Genomic DNA, 25,619 nt, shown 5'->3' on the forward strand with positions numbered 1-25,619 from the left:
AGAAATAAGATTCTCTGGTCTTATGAGACCAAGATAGAACTTTTTGGCCTTAATTCTAAGCGGTATGTGTGGAGAAAACCAGGCACTGCTCATCACCTGTCCAATACAGTCCCAACAGTGAAGCATGGTGGTGGCAGCATCATGTTGTGGGGGTGTTTTTCAGCTGCAGGGACAGGACGATTGGTTGCAATGGAGGGAAAAATGAATGCGGCCAAGTACAGGGATATCCTGGACAAAAACCTTCTCCAGAGTGCTCAGGACCTCAGACTGGGCCGAAGATTTACCTTCCAACAAGACAATGACCCTAAGCAGACAGCTAAAATAACGAAGGAGTGGATTCACAACAACTCTGTGACTGTTCTTGAATGGCCCAGCCAGAGCCCTGACTTAAACACAATTAAGCATCTCTGGAGCTAAAGGGTTAAATGCCTGCTTAGTCTGGTTTAGTAAAGTAGAGGAATACTTACCTTATTCCTCACTCCTGCAAGATTCTTCTCCACCAGTATCAACCAGTCCCCCAAAGCCAGTTCTGGCGCTCCCACATTGAAGTCATCACATACAATGAATGAGCAGCACCAAACTTGTGATCCCCACAGCTGTCTAAAAGTGGGGTTCCCTCACTTTGCAGAGATTTCCTCTCACTTCCTGTTGTGGTAAATGTATAGTATTATATGTTACAGTATTAAAAGTAGAGCTGTAGATGAAGAGGCATTGGCCAACAGTGGTAAGGAAGAATATCCATTACTGCTGAACAGCTATTTGAAAAGATGTCAACCACAGAAATAGTGCATCTTTTTCAGGGAGTCAGCTGAGTCATAACCTGAGAGGAACAATAATGCACAACCACTGTGTGTAGCACTGCAGATCAGGAAGCAGTGCCTGTGTATGTAATAAGCACAAATGATCTATTTTACATATTGTGAGGGCCAGCTTTAAACGTGTAGCTTGCAAAGAAGTAGTACAGACTCCAAAAGTGTGTTTAAAGTGGAGGGCCACCCTAAAAAAAAAAAAAAAAATCATCAAAAATCTTTAAAAAAATTTAAAAAAACGTGAAAAAAAAAATTAACTTACCTGAAAACCTTGTTGCTAGGCAGTCTTCCTAATCTGCCTCTTCCTATTCCGCGGCGTGTCCTGCTCCACGGTGAGCGCCCGTTGCCTTCTGGGAACTGTGTGTGTTTCCAGAAAACCACGGGGCCATTCACAGAGCGCTGTGCCGCTCGCGCGTGCGCAGTAGGAAACTGGCAGTGAAGCCGCAAGGCTCCTCTGCCTGTTTCCCTTAGTTAGGATGGCGGTGCCGGGACCCGAGAGCCGAGGGACGAGTCGACCTTGGGCAGCCGACATCGCGGGCACCCAGGACAGGTAAGTGTACTTATTTAAAGTCAGCAGCTACAGTGTTTGTAGCTGCTGACTTTTAAACCTTTTTTTTCCTGGCCGGAATCCCGCTTTAAGGACTTCCTGCCCATGTCTAGTGTTGTATCAAACACAAACAAAGAGATCTGTCAGCACTGTCCAATGTAGAACAAACTATTCATCCTCCTGGCTACCTATAAGGTAAACTAGGTCTGCTTAGAGCCGCAGGCCTTTTACAGTGCAGCTTGAATGCAGTCTTTCTATCTAACACACCCACACACAAAACCCAAAGAACATTTAAATTATACCCCAAATGGACGAAAGGTGCCACCAACGCTTAACACCCTGTTTACCTTAAAATATGTTGATGCAGCAGGTAAACCCTATCCATGATTTGCCATAAATAGCCCTGGACTGAAAGGGGCTTTTATCACTATATAAATTATATATCTAAACAGAATAAATAAAAGGAGTATACCTCTTGAAAGCTTTATTGAAGCCTCCCTATTTATCACTCTACTTCAAATAGGCTGCATATACAGAAATGAATCCGCTCTTCTTTCAGTGCATTTTTCAATACTATGTGCTGCAGCAAGGGCAGTAACCTACAATGACAGAGTGAAAACATATTTGGTGAGTTGGGATTGGCAGATCTATATCTTCTACCACTTTTTATAGAGGCATTTCAGCCACTTAGGATGGAATTTTTGGTTCGCCATACAACATTGTAGAAGATGGTACAGAAAATCAGGTAGTTCTTTTGTCTTTCCTGAAAAGCCATATATGGTATTCTTTCAAATGTCAAGTAACTGGCTCACTCATCAGTCATTACATTCTTCAGCCATTTACAGGCCTCAAGCAGAGCATAAAAGAACAAATTCTTTTTGGCACTGTGATATTGCTTGATGCCAGTTGTACTTTGCATTGTGGCTATTTAAAAAAATGAATGTATTATTCTTCTAATTATACTGTATATGTCAATGTAATCAATTTATTTTAAACAATTTGTCAGTGTTTGCATGTTATAAAATGTCTTGTTTTAGTTTTTAGTTATATATGTATAAGGGGCTGTGAGGGGGGATGAAGACTGCCACATTTGCCTATTACATTTTAAAATTATATAAAAGGTTAAAAGTGTTTTCATAAACATGTTATACTTACCTGCTCTGTGCAACAGTTTTGCACAGAGCAGTCCCGATCCTCCTCTACTCGGGTGCCCCACAGGTGCTCCTGGCTCCTCCCCCATCCGAGTGCCCCCATAGCAAGCCACTATGGCGTTGATATACTAAAGGCAAATCCACTCTGCACTGCGAGTGCACTTGGAAGTGTAGTCGCTGTAAATCTGAGGGGAAGCTCTGCTGATTTTATCATCCAATCATGTGCAAGCAAAAATGCAGTTTTTTTATTTTCCTTGCATGTCCTCCTTGGATCTACAGCGACTGCACTTCCAAATGCACTTGTAGTGCAAAGTGGATTTGCCTTTAGTAAATAAACAACCCCCGTGTGCTCACTCCCGTTCATTGACACACTGAGCCGGGCTCTGCCCTGCCCCCCACTCCCTCCTCACCGGCTGTAAATGTCTGAGCCGATGAGGTGGGATAGAGCCGGGAGAGCAGCTGTTCTTGTGCACATTGCTGGAATGAGAATAGGCTCAGGTAAGTATTAGGGGGCTGGGGGAGAGAGAGCTGCACACAGAATTTTATTTTTTACCTTCATGCAGAGAATGCATTAGCATAAAAAACTTCTGCTTTTAGAACCACTTTAAGAATTTGCATCATGGTTAGAGGTGTTGGACTGTTAGATTGTTCAAATACAGGAACTATTTTACTAAAAATTATGGTGAGTGAGATACATGACTGTTCTCAGACCAATGCGAACCAATTTGCACCAGTAGTACAATTTTTCCCATAAGTTGTGAATCTTGTGTGTGACAATAGTAATTTTCAAGCGTCCGAATTGTTTGTTATTGCCTCCTAGGAAAGCCCTGCATAGCCCACATCTTAGCTGTGAATGGTAATGCTTAGCTGGGCAGCAGTATTGACAACCGTCAGTATTTTTACTGGCAGCCAGTAAAAAAGGGGCACTTTTCTCCTGACAGTAAATGCCAGTGACAGGAAAAGGTTGCCAGTAAAAAATATGGCTGTGACGCTCGACTCGGAACTGTGTAAGTGCAGTTCAAGTCCGTAGCTGGCCAAGACCATCCGAGTGCCTGCTACCGTGTGTTTGGGCAGCGCCAGCGGGGACGGGTCTGGTGGAGGCGGTGTCTGAGCATGTCATGTAATGTCATGGTGCAAGGGAGTCGAGCAGAGCGACCGGGATGGGAGAAAGACTTTCAGTGCTGTGTGGTTTGAAGGGACCACCTGGTGTGGAGAGAGAGTGTCACTGTGACTCAGGAGAGGACGTGCCATGTCAGTGAGTGGTCACCATCATCTGTGCTGCTGCACACTTCTGTCAGTGTCACGGTGTGAGTCAATTTCATGTGTGTGCATGCCTGCCCATTCTAATTTCTTGCTCTGAGTCCTATCCCTAAGCGACTTACTATATAAAAAATAAAATAAGAATTATGTTTTTTTCCTTAAAGCGGAGCTCCACCCAAAAATGGAACTTCCGCTTTAAGTGAAGGTGACCCATGTGGCATGTCATTTTTTTTTGGGGGGGGGGAGCGGATACCCTCTTTTTAGGGGCATCCAGCTCCCACTTCCTTCCGGGGAAGTTCACCTCTCCCCCCTCCCTCCGTCCAATCTTCGGGGACACGTCACAGGTCCCAGAAGATTGCCCGGCTGATCACAGTGCAGCTCACGCACATGCGCAGTGCGTGCCCAGCTGTGAAGCCACAGCCGGACTCCCACAGTCACAATTCTGGCGCCGAGGAGAGGAGCGGGGCTTCGTTCGCCCGCATCGCTGGACCGTGGGACAGGTGAGTGTCCGATTATTAAAAGTCAGCAGCTACACTTTTTGTAGCTGCTGACTTTTATATGGATGGAACTCCGCTTTAATATCTACCTTAAGCCTGGGTTCACACATATGCAAACACAGACATTGCATGTGATTCGCACCCACATTGCTGTGCCGATCACATGCGATGTCTGTGCAATGCGAGTTCAGCCATAAAGTTTGTATGGCTGAACTCGTATTGGATTCGCGCAAAAAAGATGCAGGGCCTTTTTTGTTCCCGCACTGGAATCGGATCGCATGGGTGTTCACACCCATGCGATCTGATTCCTGTCCAAATCCACAGTTCGCACTGCGATCTGTGACCTGATCTGGGGGTGTCATTAATATCGTACTGACACCCGCAGCTGTTCGCAGAGGGCAGTGTGAACTGCCTGCGGGAGAGATGTTATGCAGGAACCAGCATTGGAATCGTGCTTGTTCCCGCATCGCTATAGTGTGAACACAGGCTCAATCACATTGCTAACTGCATATTATGCATTTTTTGTAGCCTAAATACTGAAATTTGCACCTAAAACTGTCATTTTGTAACTTCTGGAAATGCCTGTAAAAAACTTGGCTGTGCCAGTAAATGTTGGGTGTTGTGTCAGTAAATTTCAATCTGGTAGGTTGTCAGCACTGATGGGCTGTAGTTAGCAAGGGTGGTAACTGCACAGTTTGATATTCAGATTTTACAAAAGTGTATATCAAATATTTTAATGTAATACATAGTTGTATAGTTAGGCAAAAAAATGGTACAATTCTATTTCGTTCAACCAATAGAAAATAAATAAATAGATAAATAAATGGAGCAAATAAATAGAAAACCACAATATACAGAGCCCTATACCCATAGTTGATCCAGAGAAAGCCACAAAAAAGCCCTATTATGCATGATCTAATTTGTTCCAGTGGGAAAAAAATAAATTCTTCCTGATCCCACAGAAGGAAATCGGATATTCACTGGATCAACAATCTATGGTGTTACTAGGCATAAATGTTAACATCCAGTTATGTTTTTTTTTTATTTAGGAATGGGAACATGAAGGAAATAGGACCATAAGGCCAGTTGTACACGGGCGTAATAATTTACTGATGTTTACTCAGGAACTTGTTGACAGAAAGTCCGTGAGTAAAAAAAATGTGTGTAAAGACCTCAGTAATGTTGATTATAGGCGAGTAAAGATGAGTAATCTTATAGACGAGTAAAATTCTTATTCATTGCCAGTGTTGTAATATACAGTTAGATCCGTATATATTTGAACACAGGCACAATTGTCATACTTTTGGCTCTGGGTGACACCAGAATAAAATTAAAACAAAACAATCCCAATTAATTTGAAGTGCAGACTTTCAGCTTTAATTCAAGGGGTTGAACATTAATATATAGTCCAAATTTTAGAAACTGCAACCATTTTTATACACAGTCCCCCCATTTTTAGGGGCTCAAATGTAATTGGACAAATGAATATAATCATAAATAAAATGTTCATTTTTAATATTTTATTGAGAATCCTTTACTTGCATTGACTGCCTAAAATCTGGAACCCATGGACATTACCAAAGACTGGGTTTTCTCCTTTCTGATGCTTTGCCAGGCTCGAACTGCAGCTGTCTTCAGTTGTTATTTGTTTGTGGGTCTTTCTGCCTTTAGTTTTGCCTTCAGAAAGTGAAATGCATGCTCATTTGGGTTTAGATTATGTGATTGACTCGGCCATTGCAGAATATTCCACTTCTTTTCCTTCAAAAGCTCCTGGGTTGCTTTTGCAGTGTGTTTTGGATCATTGTCGAACTGTACGGTGAAGTGCCGTCCAATCAACTTTGGTGCATTTGGCTGAATCTGGGCTGACAGTATATTCATCCGGCTGCTTCTGTCCATGCCATCACACTGCCTCCACCATGTTTTACAGATGATGTTGTGTGCTTTGGATCATGAGCTGTTCCAAGCCGTCATTCTGGTACAGAAAAATCTTAGTTTTATCCATCCAAAGAATGCTTTTCCAGAACTGGTCTGGCTTTTTTAGATGTTTTTTGGCTAATCTGGCTTTTCTATCCTTCATGCTTATGAATCATTTGCGCCTTGTGGTGAACCCTCTGTATTTGCTCTCGTGAAGTCTTCTCTTGATTGTAGACTTTGACAATGATACGCCCACCTCCTGGAGAGTGTCCTTCACTTGTCTGGATGTTGTGAATGGGTTTTTTACTTGTCTGGATGTTGTGAATGGGTTTTTCTTTATCATAGAAAGGATCCTGCGATGGCCTATGGCCTGTTTCACGTGCATGGACAGCTTCTTTGAATGCATGATGTAGGTTCACAGCAATAGGTTCCAAATGCAAATGCCACACTAGGCCTCATGTACACTGCTGCTGCTAAATGGATGTTTAGGAGCAGTTGGGTGTTTTTTTTCAGCTGCCCCTGAACTCTCCTCTATGTTATCTTATCAGTACATGTACACAGGGTCGTTTATAGTAGTTTCTAGGCAGTTGAGTTTAGAAGCATTTTTTGGAATGCAAAAAAATGCGTTCTGTACGGATGTTCAGAGGCAATTGAAATGCCAAATGCCTGTAACACCTTGTAAACGCGGTAACTTACATTTAGCCGCGTTGTAAAACGGCCTGTGTACATGAAGCCTTAGAATCAACTCCAAACCTTTTACATGCTTAAATAAATAATGAGTGAAGGGACAGGGGATTATAGCGGTGCTAAAGTATTAAATGTGAAAAGGAGAAGAAAATATAAAATTACAGAATTTTATTTAACAATATTAAATACATGAAGAGAGCAATAAAATGGTTAACAACCAACAAACATATATATTGCGTGCGACCCAAATGCGATAGGGTGGGCCGGATGGAGACGGCCATCAAAGCGAAGGCTCGGTTTCCTACATGTTTCGCCAGGGCATTGGCTTCCTGAGGGAACAAGAGCTCTAATTCGATATAAAAAGATCTGTACATTGGGATACAAAAAACATCATATAAACAAGCGAAAACGCCAAAAAATGGACTGTTTTACGCATAACTGAATATTGGAATATTGTGGCTGGACAATCCCACACAAAGAGGTGGCCACAATGGCCCCGGGATCCCAAACATACCTGAGCGACCGACACCCAGGGGAGGCACAAGAAATGACCCCCAAGGGGGAAGGGCAGGCTGCACCGTATTTGTGCTTGCAGGGGGCACGCAGTAAACCTGGCAATGGAATATATTGAAGGTTAGAGATAAATGATGAGTAGGTGAGTATTGGGTATGTATTAAACATTACATTAAGGGAACACGAAAGGTGATGCGTTATACATCAATTAAATAGGGCAAAAAAGCCTCTATGAAACTCACACTATTTATTAAAAGCAAGTTGATTGGCGGAGGGGAAAAGCGCCTGTAGATGGATTCAAGGACACACAGGAGCGATTGGCAAAATTGGCAATTGATTAACTAATGACCTATATGGGAGAACATAACTGAATTAACATTGTAGATATACCTGGCAGTCATCTTCAAAAGAGTAGAGGAGATCACAAAAAAAGGGCTTACCTAATAAGCTATATTGTAGGGCATATAACTAACATCAGACCCCAGTGTTCACATGATTTGTGTGGACATAAGGAATTTAAAGATGGTAGGAAATTGATGGGTCCTGGAAGAGGATAAGTAAAACAGGACTATGTTTGAGAATGAAAAGACAGTGTGTTTTGGAATGGAAGATTGAATAAATGGCAGAAAATAGCTTACCTGGTAAGCCATTAACTAAGCATATGACTGTTAGGAAATCGGTGTTAACAGGCTGCCAGGGAGGTCGCAGATTAGGCAGTAGCCACGGGTTAGTAAATCCTAGGGAGAAGTAAATGGAAGCTGAGTAAAAAATAGGGGGGCAGTTAGTTAAAAGTGACAGATAGAATGGCCATCCAAAATTACCTGGCTGATGTGTGTAGAGTAAAGACAGGCATGTCCCTCGTCCAGCATGTATACCAGGGACAGGCCGGTGTCTTGCCGAATAAGTTCCTTCGGCGGATAGGTTCCCCCCCTGTACTGCGCAGGCGCAGCGCCTGCGCAGTACGTACTACTGTCGGCCGCCGGAGATAGCCGAAGCTCAAAAGCTTCAATCAGCTGTACACGGCGCCTGCGCTCTGGGTCCAGGTTCCTTCCCCTCTATCCAAGTGGACCTAGAGGGGGAATCTAAAAGTGCCGAGCGCAGCGAGGCCGTGCCCGAAGCGTGGCGAGCGAAGCGAGCCCGCGAGGGGCCCTCTTCCAGGCGCCGTGTACAGCTGATTTTCAGCTGTTCCGCTTCGGCTATTTCCGCCGCCTTCTACTGCGCATGCGCAGTAGAGGGGGGAACTAATCCGCCGAGCGGAACTTTCTCGGCAGAACACCGGCTACTTAAGTACCCCCCACACCTGATCAGATGATGATCAGGTGTGCGGACGCGAGAAAGAGGTGTCCGCGCATGTGCTCTGGACAACACCCCGGAGCCTACAAGCTCCGGCGTGCATCGCGCGCGCACGCTCAGACACCACGGCCGCCACATGGCCAATGGGAGGACGGATCGCCATGGAGTAGGAGGTCCCAAGGCGCGGTCAACGCCCATCCGCCGATGGAGTGTGGGAGGCCAGGAAGTGCGAGCAGTGCGCGGACACCTGAGGCAGACAGGATATGTACTGCCCCGGGCGTCCGTACAAGCACCAACAGCGCTAGCTCCGCCCATCCCAACAGGGGGCCAGAGCCGCGCCCCCCCATGGGATGCAGGAGAAACAGTGAACGAAAGCAATCCAGGGGTGGGACCCCCCAGTGGTGAGATGAGGCGGGGGCGCAGGGTGAGGGGATAAATCCCCAACGGCCCACAGGGGTCTCTGGGGGCCGAGGGAGTGTCCCTGCGCCTCAACCCACAGTGTCCAGCCACAAAGACCACATCAGACATAGAGAACCACAGGGTCCTGGTTGAACAAAAAAATGGGGAAAAAAATAAGAATAATACAAACAAATACAAAAATTATTCTGAAGCTGATACACATATAATGTATTTCTCAAGGCAAAAGGCAACGGAATTAACAAATATCAATAGAGCAATATTATAAAGTGCGTATACGATAATACATATTGACATGAACATGTTGCATAAATTGCTAATATTGTTGAAATCAAGTATCTAGAGCTATGCAAGAAAAACACAACAGTATCCCATGGCAAAAAGAATAGCAAAGAGCATGAGAAGGAGAGGAGAACAATAGAGACAGGGAGGAGAAGAGAAAAGAGGGAAAAGAGAAGGAAATAGAACAGAAACTATACATGGCGTGAGTTGGAAAGGAGCACAAGACACTTGAGTAGATAGTGTATTGTGATGAAAGGATTGAAGTAAGCTAATAAATATGCTGGCTCACAAAAAGGGTTTAAAACTTATGTGTTCATTAAGCCCAGGAAAATTAGTAGCCTGTAAGGTGTGGATCCATTTTGTTTCCAGCTGTAGTAATCTGTTGTCAATGCTCCCGCCTCTGGCATGTGAAGGGACATGCTCGAGTGCGGAGAATAAGATAACGTGAGGGTCAGAATTGTGCTGAGCGGCAATATGCCGATTAATAGCTGTGGTGGTAGTATTTTTGTATAACGGTTTGATGTGGTCTCGGATACGAACCTGAAAGGGACGCTTGGTTTTTCCGATGTAGTACGAGCCACATCGGCATTGGGCCAAGTATACGACTCCCACGGTAGCGCAAGTGACGCGAAGTCTAATGGTGTGGATACCTCCATTAGGCAGAGTCACTTCCCTGGAATTGGTTACAAAGGCACAAACGTCACATTTGCCACACTGGTATGTTCCAGTAGCAGTGGGCGCATGTGGAGTGTCAATCGAATGGTGACTTTTAATTAGTCGGTCTCGAAGTGAGGGAGATCGACGGTATGTGATGTCAGGGTAAGTTTTAACATATTTAGAGATTGTGGGATCTGCCGTTAATAAGGGCCAGAATTGATTGAGAATATGTCTGATTTGGGTATGCTGTTTTGAGTATTGGGTAATTAGTTGTACTGGTTGTCTAGTATCTGGAGATTTGTCAGAGAAGACAAGGTCCTTTCTGTTGAATTTTTTTCGCCTTATTAAAGGCTTTTTTCAAAAGGGAGTGGCTATAGCCTCTTTCCAGGCGTCTACTATAAAGTTCTTGTGCTGCTTGAAGAAATTCTTCCTCAAGAGTACAATTTCTTTTTAATCTGAGATATTGGCTGAACGGGATGCTTCTAAGAAGGGGCTTGGGGTGGGCACTACTGGCGTGCAAAATCGTATTGCCCGAAGAGGGCTTACAATATAAAGCAGTGTGGATTTGACCGTTGGAGTGCAGACTAATCTGGAGGTCTAAAAAATGGATCTGCGACTGGCTGCATTCCATAGTGAATTTGAGATTAAACGCATTCTGGGTAAGATGCTGAACAAAAAGCACAAGTTCATCTTTGGTACCTGACCAAAACAGTAGTATATCATCTATATACCTGTACCAAGATGTGACCTTGGACAGATAGGGAGTGGAGTGGGCCATGTCGAACAGTTCTCTCTCCCACCCCCCCAGGTACAGGTTGGCGTAGGTGGGGGCACACTTGGTCCCCATGGCCACGCCCTGTACCTGGAGGTATTGGGAGGAGCTGGATGGTTTTGAAGAGATTTTATTGCTTTGGTCAAGGCGGGGGTTAGGTTAGAAGGAGAGGGAGAGGTGGGATTAAACCCTTCGATAGCTGTAGTAACTTGTTGCACAAAAGCCCAGATATTGGGGTTTGTGGACAAATTAGGAAAATTACAGGACTTGGGTTTGAAAGAGATAGGGGGGGGAGGAGACACTGAGGGCAACGACACCCGAGTCGGAGAGGTCCAGGAAATCGTCACCGTCAGTGTCACCCTCCTCCCAAAGTGACATCAGCTCCTCAAGGGCTTGTAGTTCAGCCAAGGTGGGGACCTCTTGAGAGGAAATAGTTGGTTCAGAAGGCGTTACACTAGAGGAAGATTTATCATAAATTACTTTGTACAGTAATTTACGTGCGAAAAGGTGGATGTCTTTAATGAGAGAAAATTTGTCAAGATCATTAGATGGACAGAAAGTGAGACCGAGTTGTAATACCTGAATCTGATCTGAATTTAGTGGAATAGATGATAAGTTGATTACATCAGGGGTGGATGATCTTTGTGAGTCACAAAGGTTTGTGTTTGTGGGTTGGGGGTTGGACTCTGAGGGGAGTCCTGACCCTGTACTAAAAAAATAGGTGCGATTTTTGGGTCTAGGGATGGTGCATTAGCTGGGAACGTGGAAGTGATTGTGGGTTCACTTACCCTCCTGATAGCCGTGTGCGTCTGGGAGTGAGAGAGTGCCGATGTGACCGAAGTAGGTGCCTTGGTAGTGGATGATTTCGGTATAGATGACGTCTTAGATTGTGCTTTGGTGAAGGGAGTGGAGACGTGAGAGGCCTTGGAATGGGCCGTGGATGGGTGAGAGAGGGAAGTGGGTCCGAGAGGGCTAAGAAGTGATTCCGAGGACGTGGCCGACAGATCACCTTTTCTTTTCTTAGCAAGTTGTTCCTGTGTGAGATTGTGATACACGGTGGAGGTACTAGATGAAAAGGAAGCAGACAAAGTATTAGATTCAAGATTCTTAATTGATGAAGAAATAACGAAGGAGTAGCCCACACTTGGCCATAAAACAGCTTTTTATTCAATTTTGGTCCCTTGAAAAAGGGGGGAGTGACTATTCTTAAGAGCTGTAATTCCTAAACCCTTTCTCCGATTTGGATGTACATACCCTCAAATTAAACCTGAGAGTATGCACTTTCAGCCCATATCCATTATATAACTATAGCATGAGTATGTTTTGGTAAATATCTGGAAAATCTAAAATTGTGCCTGTGTCCAAATACATATGGACCTAACTGTACTCCTTTATACTCACATAAACATGCTTATAGACGAGTAAACATGTGTATGTGAGTAAATTACTGCACTCAAATGTAAAATTTTCTGTATTTGTTTTACTGCTCTTCACTTAATGCTGTATTACTGATCTTTACTCAGCTGTGCGCATGGTTGCATAGACAACAATGCATCTCCATTTCATATCCGTAAAAAACATGTCTTTTTTTACTCCCGTGTGCAAGAGGCCTAAGTCACACCATATACATACTGTATTTTATTTACTCCCAACTTTGCTAACCTGAAATGTGCACTTACTGAAAATACACCATAATTTCCACTTTTTTTCCTAAATATAGGTGTGTATTGGACAAGCCATCCATTTGATAGCTATCCATTTGTGAATATTGATAATGAACGTGTTCTTCATTCACTGTTTTATGTTTACATGTAACTTGGGTAAAAGCAAAAGTCAGCTGGATTGAAAGCCCAACTCTTCTTGCATTGACACATCAATTCATATATGCACATATTAAGTAATTTCTAGGATAACTGAGGAAACAGTTGTAAACAAGGTTTTTTAGTAGTATAAGCTTGTCTAAAGGAATTGGTTCAGGCAACATATGTGCATATGGAACACATTTGTGGGTAATTCAACATAATTTTTATATAAGAGTGAGCTCTTTTATCTGACACTCCCATATCTTTATCTGTAGGATCTGAAACAGCAGGAGTTCCTCTTGGGTTATGTAAAGATTAGTAACAAAGCAGATTGGAAAAGTCTGGATGAAGCTGTGTGCCAAACCTTTCAGGTACTTAGTAACACACTGTTTGCTTTTGCTTTACCTTTATTATGCCTTCTTCCTTTCTGTCAATCTTTTTTTTCTTTTTAGGACTATGTCAATCAGGTTGATCCAGGAGCTACCTTGGGCCTTGGCAAGGATTCTCTGGGTGGATACAACCTAGGACACATATCTAGGGCTCTGGATACACAAGCACCTGAAATCCCTCCATCTAGAAATTTGCGAAACACCACCAATGTTATCTTAAAGCTAAAAGGTTGGACAGTTGCCACCAGAGCTTGAGATGTTGTTGCCTTTTGTCTATGGGCATCGTTCACATGAGGTGTTTTAATCCATGCCCAGTGCAGGGCTGTGTTTTACAGGCACAGGAGTGCACAGGTGTTGCGTGCATCCCCGTGCTGCCAGTCCCTTAGCTGTCTATTGGGATGCATCGGCTGCACTGATACATCCGCTGCTCCGAATATGACATCCATGCGAGTGCTGGTACATGGCCCCAAACGCACCCAGGGTTCACAGGGCATGAATTTAAATGCTCAGTGTGAACAAGGCCTATATCTCTTTCATGCTGATTTTTTCCTTTCTTTTTTAAATGACCAGGTCTGAAGGAAAGATGTGTGGATCTGCTGGTGTTTGAATCTCTCATCCCTAAGCCCATGCTTCAACATTATGTTAGCCTGTTGTTGAAACATAGAAGATTGCTGTTATCTGGTCCTAGTGGCACAGGGAAGAGCTTCCTGGCACACAGACTGGCTGAATATTTGGTGGAGAGGTCAGGGCGAGACGTTACTGATGGCATTGTTACTGCCTTTAACATGCACCAGCAGAGCTGTAAGGTTAGTGATGACGGAATATATTTTAGATAATTTTCTCTTGAACCAATGTGTGTCTCTTTGTTTTAACTTAAAGTGTACTTCAAGCCAGGTTTTAAATCTGCAACAATCATTACCTGTAATAATTATACAATACTCTTTACATTATCTCTAGGCTCTTACTATCAGGCACCAAATCTTAAATCCAGTCTGGCTCCCAGATCCCATGGGGTGTAATCTTTGCAACACTATAAAATAGCAGAGATTTTGCCACCACAACTCAATAGGTATAACTTTCCAGCAACCTCATCAGCTCTCTGCACCTTATTGCCCATAGAAGTGTATTGATAGCATACTACCTCTCTTGTTCATGTCTCTTGAGTGGGGTTCAAAACAAATCTCCCAGTGTTATGTGACTATTTTATGTCACCCAATTTATCATCTGTAGTAATCCCTTCCAGGCTGCAATTTTGGATATATGAAACGGACAGGTAGGGTATATATATTTTTTTAATGTTGGTATTGGAGGTTTACTGAACATTGGGGTCAATTCACTAAGAGTTAAAGTGGTTGTAAACCATCTTCTATACCCAGTGAAGTGAACAGCCTTCGATGATACACAGAGATAAAACAAATCTCTCTACATAAGTTTTACTTGTATATCTGCTGTCTTTCCCTTTCTACACGCTTTGGAAAGTGCAGATCATGTTACAAATCTTTCTTCCTGTTTCAGCAGCACATAGGGGTAGGTGTGGGGTCTGGGCTTACACTGTGTGAGAGCTATTGAAGGTAAGGCACACAACCCCCTCCACACATTGGCAGAGGAACGAAGGAAGATTCAGAGGAGCATGCAGAGCTGTACTCTGAATAGACCAGCTCTCTGTTAATCTAACCTCTAAGCATCTTCCCCCACACAAATTTTTAGCTGTTCCATGTGTCAGGGAACTTGTCAGATGTGACTCTGCTGATAACAGAGGAGCAGAGCACCAGAGAGTCTGCACTTTGGAGAGAGATAAGTAAACACTACATGCATATGTGCCTAGGTCAAATTTAATGAATGGGGTTTACAACCACTTTAAAGTGTAAGTTCATCCTTACAGAAAAATCTGTACGGTCAACTTACCCAGGTCCCCCTCCTCGCCCCCGCCCCCCAAACCCCCCTGGTTCCGCTGACCTGTACCGCCGCAAACTCTGGTTCTAAGCCCCGGTATATCCACGTCAGGAGCCCAGGGCTTAGGAATCCTCTCTCCATCCTTGCATTTTCTGCATAGCTGACAGGACGGGCTATGCGTGCGCTGACCAATTAGAATGCTCCAAAACAACCCCCTGACAAGGGACGGTTTGGCCATTCAGCTCAGAGTTTCTAAGCCCTGGGCTCCTGACACAGATATACCGGGGTTTAGAACTGGAGATTATGGCTGTACAGGTCAGCGGGACCGGGGGGGCTTTGACATTTCTTATATAGGCGGTCCTGCCCCCTTGTGACGTCACGGACCGGTGCATGCTGGGTCAGTGACATCACAAGAGGCAGGACCACCAGGTGACGTAGCCAGGTGGACCGCCCCTTACCTTTACAAGAAATGTCAAATGGCGGAGTCCTGCAGGCCGGGGGTTGTGGGGGTCTGCGGGTAAGGGGCTTATCGGAATCTGGAAGCCTCTCTAACAAAACAGCCCCCAGATCCCGGCCCCCCCATGTGAATGAGTATGGGCTACATACAGAGACAGTTTTTGACAATGCCTTTAAAAAACAATGTCCCCTGATGTAAATCCATCGTCAATCACCCTGCCCACCGCACCCGGAAAAAAAAAAAAACGCTCCTGCCCTCCATGAAGGCTGGCCACCTACTGCAGGCTCCACCGTTTGACATTTCTTATATAGGTAGGGGGCGAGACCACCTGGCTACGTCACCTGGTGGCCCTGCCCCTTGTGACATCACTGACCCAGCATGCACTGGTCCGTGACATCACAAGGTGGCCAGACCACACATAAAAGAAATGTCGAACGGCAGAGCCTGCAGTAAGCAGCTAGCCTTCATGGACGGTGGGAGCTTTTCTTATTAGGCATGAGGCCCTTGTCCCCATCAACATGGGGACAAGGTGCTTTGGGTTGGGGGGGGCGGGGCCCCCCTTCCCCAAAGCCCCCACCCCCCTATGTTGAGAACATGTGGCCTGGTATGGTTCAGGAGGGCTCGCTTGCCCCCCCTCTTTCCTGACCTGCTAGGCTGCATGCTCGTATAAGGGTTTGTTATGGATTTTTGGGGGGGACCCACCGTTTTGTTTTTTTTTTACATTTTGGCGGGGGGGAGGGGGGGGTTCCCTTAAAATACATACCAGTTCGGGTCTGGTATGCATTGGGGGGCCCACGCTGTTTCTTTTCTTCTTTTTTTCAGAATTTTTTAATTGTCTGCTTTTTTTTTTCTACATTCTGCTGTCAGCGGGAAACCCGCTGACAGCTGATGAGTCATCCGTTGTTAAGGACGCGGCAGCTGGCTTCCCGACCCGTACCTTAGCAACCAGCTATTTGCCAGCAAAACCCTGGCGGTAAATATTGCATGCTTTTTTACTTTCTGGTCCGTTTGTCCGTTTAAAATGGACTGAGTTTTTAAAGCGATATTTACCGTCATTTTTTTTTTTTAAATACCGCATAATCTTTTCCTTTTTTTCTGAGTTGGACTCATTTTACTGCATGCAATAATTTATGCAAATGAGTCATGTGACTGCGTTATTGCATGTGGTAAACGTTAGCGAATTGACCCCATTGTCTTTATTCTGGTGTCTTAACTTCTGATTTCTTTTTATAAAGATTAAACCTCTTTGCTGTTCTTTTGGTAAAATGTTTAGGATGCTGCCTAATACCTACATAAGGAGAAGCTTATAATTATATTTTGCTAAGCTGCAAAAGCTCGTTTTTTTAATTAATATGTGTAGAGAAGGGCAACTTACACGTCTGCCAGTTTCCTAGTACAGGACACCAAGGAATTAATAATGCATGCTTTTTTATTATCATTAGGTATTCTTTTTTTAGGTTCAAACTGGTAATATGTGTCGTGTAACTTTGCACTTAATAGGATCTGCAACTATACCTCTCCAACCTGGCTAACCAAATTGACAGAGAGACTGGAACATGTGATGTTCCCTTAGTGATTTTACTGGATGATGTAGGTGAAGCTGGAGCCATCAGTGAGTTGGTGAATGGGGCCCTGACCTGCAAATACCATAAGTGGTAAGGTGTATACAGCATATAATACAGTAGAATTTCTGTTTCACTTGTAAATGTAGAGTACTGTGTTATCCATCAATTTACGTAGAAAGTTTAAGGTTTGAGTGACAACTTTTTTGGCTAACTTAAGTTATAAGAAACAAGCTTTGAGATGCTCTAGGTGTCTTTTTCCGGCGTTATAAAACCTAGCTATGCCAAGCATATTTGGGTTATCTAAAATATTTACAGGGTCAGGTTCACTTGTTTATTGTCCTGGAAGCAATATAAAGCCTGAGAGTCTGTGAAAGTTTTGTAAGAATCCAGGTATGAATATTTTTACATACACATATACATTTTACAACCACACAAAATGTAATTATGTAGAAAAAATTATAATCTGAGAAAATAAAGTAAAGGGGAAACCTGCTTATATCCAAATCATTGTGAATGTGAAGAATCACATTTTTCTCTACTAATAAGTAAAAGTAGAGATATCTAAAAAAAAAAAAAAAAGTAACCTGCAATGGGAGAATAGTGAGGCTTGCCAATGCTGACCTCATCTGAAAATGTTACTTGCCTTGCTGTCAAGCTAATCAAATGGCTTACAGCTGAATTCTAGGTATAGATATTTTTACATCTTGGACTATACAGTACCTGTGTTCCTTCTGCATTGTGAACACAGGAGGTTCCCCCACTCGACACAAGCACCATTTAGGGGTCACTTTGCATTTTTTCAATGAATGCAAAGCATTCTCTGATTGAATGAGGTGGAGAGGAAATGCAGGACAGTAATGTCATGATCTTCACCAAAGTAATGAATAGTATGCCATCCTTCTGTGTTCAATAAGCAGCAGAGCGGCCACTTAGCACGGAACCCCAAGGCTAGTGAAGATCACTGTAGTAGTGGTGTCTACTACTGTGACTTCCAGCTTCCACAGGAATTGGCTAGGTAAAATACCATGGTTGCATGGTTACATTGGTCCAAGATGTAAAAATATCTATACATATCTATACCTCGAATTCAGTTTTAAGCCATTTGATTAGCTTGACAAGGCAAGTAGCTTTTTCAGAAGGAGAAGTCAGCATTGGTAAGTCTCCTTATTCTCCCAGTGTAGGTTACTTTTTAGTACATCACTTCTTTTACTGTAATGTTTTTAGTGGAGAAAAATGTGATTTTTCAAGTCTTGCCCATTTCCCATTGGTGCGCTTTTTCAGAACATCAAAAGCACATGAAAACTATTCCCTGTTAAATTCTATGCAACTGTTCGCACTGCAGATGGGCAGCACTTTGCCAAGTCCTGCATGCTCCATTGTCTAAGGCTGGATTCACACCTATGCATTTTTAGTGCTTTTTGCATTTTGCAGACTTGCACTACAGTCCTTTTAACATGGTTTCCTATGTTCTGTAGTGCAGATATGCAAAAAGCACTAAAAATGCATAAATGTAAATCAGGCCTTACAATAGAAGGTGCCTTTTTGGTGCAGGTAAGTCAATGGGAACGCATCAAAAGCAAATCCATGTGAAAGGGAACAGATTTTTATCAATGATTTGAACCTAAGCAGATTTTCCCACCTCTTTCTTTCTTTTGCTTTTGGAGACATTCACCTTTATCTCATGTCCTGTGCCAGAACAAGAATAAAAACCTGACAAACAAAACTGAAAAGGCTTTAGCTGCATGACACATGGCATTGTCCAGTAAATCTGAAGAAAAGCTAATGGAAACCACTCAGAAGCCTGTGTCCAATTACTAAACTCTACCAAACAATTACGTAAACCTGTTAGCTGACATGAGAAGCAAATTTCCCTCTTTTGTTTTAATGCATTTGGCAAGCATTTCACTTGCATGAACAATGAGCAACCTTCTTTTGCAATCTCAGTTTACATATTTGTCAAGAACTATACTTTTGAACATGTTTCCTAGTTTTTGTTTCATTTTTCTTTTTTACTGTAGGATAGTGCTAAATATGCTGTCCGGTTGATACTATAATATATATTATGCTATTTGCGTTTTTCTGCCATGTTGTTTTTAGTGCCAGTTGATTTATTTATTGGGTATTGTTGGATACTGGTTTTTAAAAATCTGCACTTTTGATGTTTCCATGTGTGTCTCCTGGGTAATGACCATAATTTTTCCATGTTTATTTGCCTTTCCTCTCTGACGCCATTATATTATCTGCATCCTGGCAGGCTGTAATCTTTAAAGTTTTGTTTCCCATTTATTTACATTTTGAGCATTGATTATGATGGAAATCTACACTGAATAACAATTATGGAGAGTTTTAAAGCAGAATCAAACTCTGCTATATTTTGCCTATTAAAAAAAAAACTCTGCTATATTTTATTTTAATGGGCCCCCAGGAGGTTTATGCCATTAGTGTACTGGTATGCACTGCATGCAGACCTGCCAAATGAAGCCCTCCAGGGCTGTGCTGTCAGCACTTGGGCTTTTCTGTCTTTTCCTGGTCTTTCCATTCAGCTGCTTAAAAAGCCAGGCCGCGATAATGTCAATTTTATGCATGGGCATGGGAGTCCCTTCATCACTGCACAGAGCAGTGCTATATATGTACTCGCAGGCGCAGCTCTAAGTACATTACTGCTGACAGGTCAGGAGAAGCATTTATGTTAGAAGAGACCTGTCTGTCTTTAGTTTTTAAAAAATTACTTTAATTCCACGTTAACTCTTTCTTGATTCAGGATAATCACTACCTAGATGCCCGACCAAATAAAGCAGTAACAATCTTTTGGTTACATATGTCTTTAATTCAGTACATAGTTTTAATAAATGCCCTACTCAGATTTTTATTATAAGCTGACAAATCATAAAAAAGTAGATGGCCACTGTAAGAAACAGCACTTTGCTTACAAATTTGATCTCAGCACAGGTTATCGTGCCAGGAGACAATTTTCCACAGATGGCATGCAGCACGGGTTTAAATGTTGTTTATGCCAGCAGTATTACTTTTTTAGCATTTTCTTACCTTGTCTTCTTGATATCGTGAATTCTAATAGTTTACATATTGAAGTTCGTTGAATGACATTTATTAGCTGATTTTTAATGTCTTTATATGCAGCCCTTACGTCATTGGAACAACGAATCATCCGGTGAAAATGACCCCAAACCATGGTTTGCACCTAAGCTTTAGGTAAACTGCAATTGTGGATTACAATTTGGGGGGCTATAGTGAATGCTCTAAATATGATATAATGCTTGTTATGGCACGAGGCAGAGGCTAACATTACAACCTTGTATCATCTCATAGGATGTTAACTTTCTCCAATAATGTGGAGCCAGCAAATGGATTCTTAGGTCGGTATTTGCGTCGGAAGCTACTGGAGTCTGAAGGCAGCATTGGGACTGGACATGGAGAGTTACTCAGGGTTCTTGACTGGGTGCCTCGATTGTGGTACCATCTACACACCTTCCTGGAGAAGCACAGTACCCCAGATTTCCTCATAGGTACAAATATGTTAGTTTAGATTTGATGGTGTCAAATTTTTGTTGGTTTACTGTCACTTACTGTAGTAAAAGCTGTTCAGACTTTTATATCAACAACATAAATAACATTAGTAAGAATTGGTTGGCACTCCAAAAGCTCCTTTGTCCCCCGAGATAATGGTATCTTTCTGGATAATTTATATGGTATAGTATTTGTACTAGTTTAGGTGGTCAGCATTACTAGACTAGGTACATATGTTTTACACCTCTTATTTTGGATAAGCAGTTTTAAATCCAAAACAAAAAATGTAATATATTAATTAACCGATTGCCGTCCAGCGCACGCATGTACGTAGACAGAATATGACGCTGGTAGGCAAAAGGGCATACAGGTACGTCCCCTTTAAGAAGCGGTGTCGCTAGTTTGCAGAGGGGAACCAGGCAGGGCTGTCCGCTTTCTCCACTTTTGTTCGCACTAGCCATTGAGCCACTTGCTCTGGCAGTGCGTCAAACGGAGACAGTGGGGGGCATCTGCTATGGCGATGAGAGGATCTCTCTATTTGCGGGTGACGCCTTGATTTACTTAGACGGCTCAGAACAGGCCTTTGTCTCTTTGATGGAGGTTGTGGACGAGTTTGGGAGGGCTTCCGGACTGAGAGTTGGCTGGGAAAAGTCTGTGGCATTCCCCATAGGCCCTGACAGGGATTATGCTTACCTAGCCCAGTCCAAGCTGACTATACATCATACATTTAAATATCTAGGAATACATATTCATAATAATCTATCTAGTTTCCAGACCCTTAATATCACCCCGATCATAACTCAAATGGAGACCAGGTTACGCTCCTGGGCCTCATTGCCACTAAATTTGATTGGACGCGTGAGTATTTTCAAAATGATATTTTTACCTAAATTTCTCTATGTTTTTCGGGCTTCCCCAATATTTTTATTTAAGAAACTTTTTATCAAAATTAACTCACTCGTATCCTCCTTCCTTTGGCAGGGCTTGAACCCGAGAATCGCTAGGGCCTCATTCCAGGCTGCTAAACTGGATGGAGGTTTGGCCTGCCCTAATTTAAGGCACTATTTTATAGCATCACAGCTTGCCTATGTCTATGACTGGTTTCTGGAGGCCTCCTCTTCCTGCTCCACCGCTCTATTGAACGCTCTTAACGGCCCCAGGGCCTCACTAGTGGACACATTACACAGGTCCATGCCTCAACGTTATTCTAGGGGCTCGCCGACTGAGGTGGGCTGGCTGGCCTGGCATGAGGGTAATAAAGTAATCATTAACCAGATAGGGGTGTCCCCCAATGCTCCTCTATGGCATAATCCTAACTTTCCAGAGCTCCTGGGCCATCCAGATTCTCAGTGGTGGATAAGACTTGGTATTACCCACTGTATAATAATGTATAATAATAATAATATTACCCATGTCTCTCAGATCTACTCAAACGACTCTTTTTTCTCATTTGCGGATCTGAAGGCTAAGTGTGGTGTAACAAACAGGTTTTATTTTAGGTATCTTTCACTGCGCCATGCCATCAGGGCACAGTTTTCTGGTTTGTCCCTGGAGCTCACTGAATCACCTCTAGAGGTGCTATTGTCATATCCCGATATTGGGAAAATTGTTACTACTATATATTCTCGCCTACAGGTGGCGGGGGTTAAACCCTTTCAGATTGCTCAGCGGAAATGGGAAAAGGAAATTCCCGGGTTGTCAGAGGAGGGGTGGGAGGAGGCCTCAGAGGTGTGCTTTCTGGACCTTATTGGATCAAATGACCAATATGTACAATATAAATTTATACATCAGATGCATTACACTCCTGCTAGGCTGGCCCGTATGGGATATGACTCTGCAGCCTCCTGTGTTAGGTGTGGCTTCTCAGAAGCTGGATACATGCATATGTTTTGGTCCTGCCCTGTCCTGTCCACCTTTTGGAGGGACCTATTTTCCTTTTTTGAAAACACACTACAAATAAAGGTGCCCTGCACCCCGGAGATTGGACTATTGGGTGTGCTGAACGATTTCATACACAGGACTCATACTCAAACTCTTGTCCGTATAATACTGTTTTATGCCAGAAAATTAATTTTGATGCAATAGAAGAATGCAACTGCCCCAGATATTCAAGTTTTGTATCGTATGATGAATAAAGTTATACCAATTTTTAAACTGGTTTATAAAGGTAGGGCCTGCCCAAAAAAATTTGCTAAGATCTGGCAGCCCTGGCTTGATATAGCAGACTCCTTTTGGAAGGACACTCCGCTCTCACAACAATAACTGTATCTGGCCTCCCCTTGATGGGTTTTCTTTTTTTTTTGTTTTGTTTTTTTTTGTTTTGACGTCTAGGGGAGGCTGTAACCTTTGGATGGTGGGTCGTTTGTGTACCTGAAGGGACTGTGTGGTGGAGGCGGGGTGGGACAAGGTTTGCCTTTTTGTGTGAATGAGTATAGATGGGTGCATGTATGGTGTGGATGTTGTGTTCATGGAAATATCCCTGCTGTATATAGCATTGTGATTTTTGGTTGTGGTGCCCTACGAAGTCCACACTCATTACCCTTATGTGACCAGTGGTATACTTCATTCCTCCGTTGAGGAATTTGGTAAAGATGATGTATAACTATAACAGTTGGCCCCCGTTGGGCTATTGCACTTTCTTTTATATTTTGTAAAAGAGATTTGTTTATGGATGCATTTATATTATCTGAACCTGTAAACTACTTTCTATCAAAACAAATAAAAAAAAAACAATTTTGTAAAAAAAAAAGAAGCGGTGTCGCGGGCGCGCGCCTGCCGCGGTTTCCGTGACCTTGGGTCCCGCAAACTCCGCTGGCTGCCCGCGATCGTGTCACGGAAAGGAAAGAACGGGAGATGCTTTTGTAAACAATTTTATATATTTTTTTTATTTTTTTACCAAAAATATGTAGAAGAAAATATATTGGCCTTAACTGAGGAAAAAAATTGGTTTTTTTATATATATTTTTGGGGGAGATTTATTATAGCAAAAAGTAAAACATATTGCGTTTTCTTTCAAAATTGTCGCTCTTTTTTTGTTTATAGCGCAAAAAATAACCACAGAGGCGATCAAATACCACCAAAAGAAAGCTCTATTTGTGGGGAAAAAAAGGACGTCAATTTTGTTTGGGTACAACGTCGCACGACTGCGCAATTGTCAGTTAAAGCGACGCAGTGCCGAATCGCAAAAAGTGCTCTGGTCAGGAAGGGGGTAAAATCTTCCAGGGCTGAAGTGGTTAAGTGTACTACTCAATGTTTGCTGTTGCAACAATGCCTGGCTGCCATCTAGTGGCAGTTAAGATTATAATCATATATATTTTTTTTTTTACTGGGTAGCAGTGTTAAGGGATAATAAATAATAAATGCACATTTTTTTGCAGGTACAAAATGTGCATTTATTATTTTTTTTCTTGGAAACCTGCACATTCTGCTGTGTGATGGTTGGGCTCTTGCCATAATGTGTAAGTGAACATAGCTTATCTGACCTTATAGCACACTTAGGGGGTTATTTACGAAAGGCAAATCAACTTTGCACTACAAGTGCACTTGGAATTGCAGTCTCTGTAGATCCGAGGGGGACATGCAAGGAAAATAAAAAACAGCATTTTAGCTTGCACATGATTGGATGATAAAATCAGCAGAGCTTCCCCTCATTTCAGATTTACCCCTCAGATTTACAACGACTGCACTTCCAAGTGCACTTGTAGTGCAAAGTGGATTTGCCTTTCGTAAATAACCCCCTACGTTTCTAGAGTGCTCTTCTCGGATGCTACACTTCAGCAATCTCCTGAGGCATTAGCTGGTTTATTATAATTGGTCTAAATCAAATAGTTTCTTGGAATCCTCTAGCATGCTAGGTGAAGGCAAGGTGAACAAAGGAGAGGATATTTTACTCACCCTGTAGACCTCACGATTAGCATGTATCAGGCCTTGCATTAGATGGAATATTACTGGGTAGCGATGTTAAAGTGGAACTAAACTCTGCTGGGTGGTGTGCAAAACATTCTTGCAGCTTATTGCACATTTATCTCCAAAGGTTCTCTTTTCCAATAATGTTTAGTCCATTGCAATAGCTGACATTCTCCCCATCTTATCTTCCAGGTTGTGTATATTCAGTTATCTTGATTGGCCAGCCACTGATAATATGACTTTCCTACAACTAGAAGCAAGCTGGAGACAGGCAGAAAACAACATTTTTAATACAGAAGATGCATACTGTCAGGGCGGGATGTGGTTACTAAAACCAGTGCACACTCATTGTCAAAGCTTAATTGAACAAGCTGGAGTTAAAAGTTGATTGGTTACTATGCATAGCTGCCCCATATTCTGTGTGCTCCAGTTTTAGTATTCTCTCCCCCAGAGTCTCTTTTACAATAAAACACCTGCCTGATAGCATTTTTTTACAAAGCTTTTAACTCCACTTAAAGTATTTAGGGAATGATATTTAGGAAGGAAAGTAAGCACAAGTCTTGGCCATTGGAGGATAGGCAGGCTGTGCTTCCAGCACAGCCAGAAAACTGACCATGCTGAAATAGGTGTGCTCTTATGCCTACTGTCATCAGTTTGAAATAGGAAAGCAGGAGGATTGCCAGAATCAACAGGGATTTCACACAAGGGAAGAAATACAAAGTCAACAAGATACCTTTTAATACAAGTACATGCTACAACAGGCACATATCAGGAAATGTTGCAGTAACATATTCTTTAATCCTGTTTCTGCAATTGACTTCCTGTGATTGTTTTGGACAGATGCGTCATTACTGAAAAATAGCTCACCTTTTCAGACAGAATTTCACTTTTTATATAAATAGAAGTATTTTCTATTGTCATTCCTGTCCCAGTCATCCCAATGTGCTTATCACTCACTTACCTCATTTGTAAATTTTCATCTGTATTGTCTATTTGGATTTTTAAAAATGTTTTTAGATTCCATCACTTCCTGTAGATCTTATCCGAGCATTCACTTCCTTGCTGCACCACAGAAGAGGGCATGATAGGGCTTATTCACCTGTCTGGACCACACCTTCCTATTACTATACCACCTCTTGTGTTATTTCTACCCACTTTCTGTACAATCTAATTGTACAATATCCTTTATCTACCATCAGCTATGTAGTGCAAGAGCCTGTCTGATTTGATACAAAGGGAATGGATTGTTCAGGTGTGTCACCCAATTCCATAGTTCTGGTAAA

At 42.7% G+C, this 25,619-nt stretch overlaps 1 protein-coding gene across 11 annotated transcripts in view; it reads left to right on the plus strand.

Annotated features, from left to right (window-relative positions):
- Window positions 1–25,619, plus strand: part of NAV1 (neuron navigator 1) — a 289,382-nt gene that overhangs the window by 236,947 nt on the left and 26,816 nt on the right. For 7 of the 11 annotated variants that reach the window (XM_073615982.1, XM_073615984.1, XM_073615985.1 and 4 more), the window contains 7 exons: window positions 5,314–5,424; window positions 12,877–12,972; window positions 13,054–13,219; window positions 13,561–13,796; window positions 16,841–16,995; window positions 20,044–20,115; window positions 20,233–20,429. In XM_073615982.1, coding sequence (XP_073472083.1) covers window positions 5,314–5,424; window positions 12,877–12,972; window positions 13,054–13,219; window positions 13,561–13,796; window positions 16,841–16,995; window positions 20,044–20,115; window positions 20,233–20,429 — 1,033 coding nt within the window. The remainder of the gene's footprint in view (window positions 1–5,313; window positions 5,425–12,876; window positions 12,973–13,053; window positions 13,220–13,560; window positions 13,797–16,840; window positions 16,996–20,043; window positions 20,116–20,232; window positions 20,430–25,619) is intronic. The other 4 variants (XM_073615987.1, XM_073615988.1, XM_073615992.1 and 1 more) reach the window with 2 other exon arrangements.

Source organism: Aquarana catesbeiana, linkage group LG02, assembly GCF_042186555.1.
Source record: "Aquarana catesbeiana isolate 2022-GZ linkage group LG02, ASM4218655v1, whole genome shotgun sequence".
In the NCBI taxonomy this organism is placed as follows: Eukaryota; Metazoa; Chordata; class Amphibia; order Anura; family Ranidae; genus Aquarana; species Aquarana catesbeiana.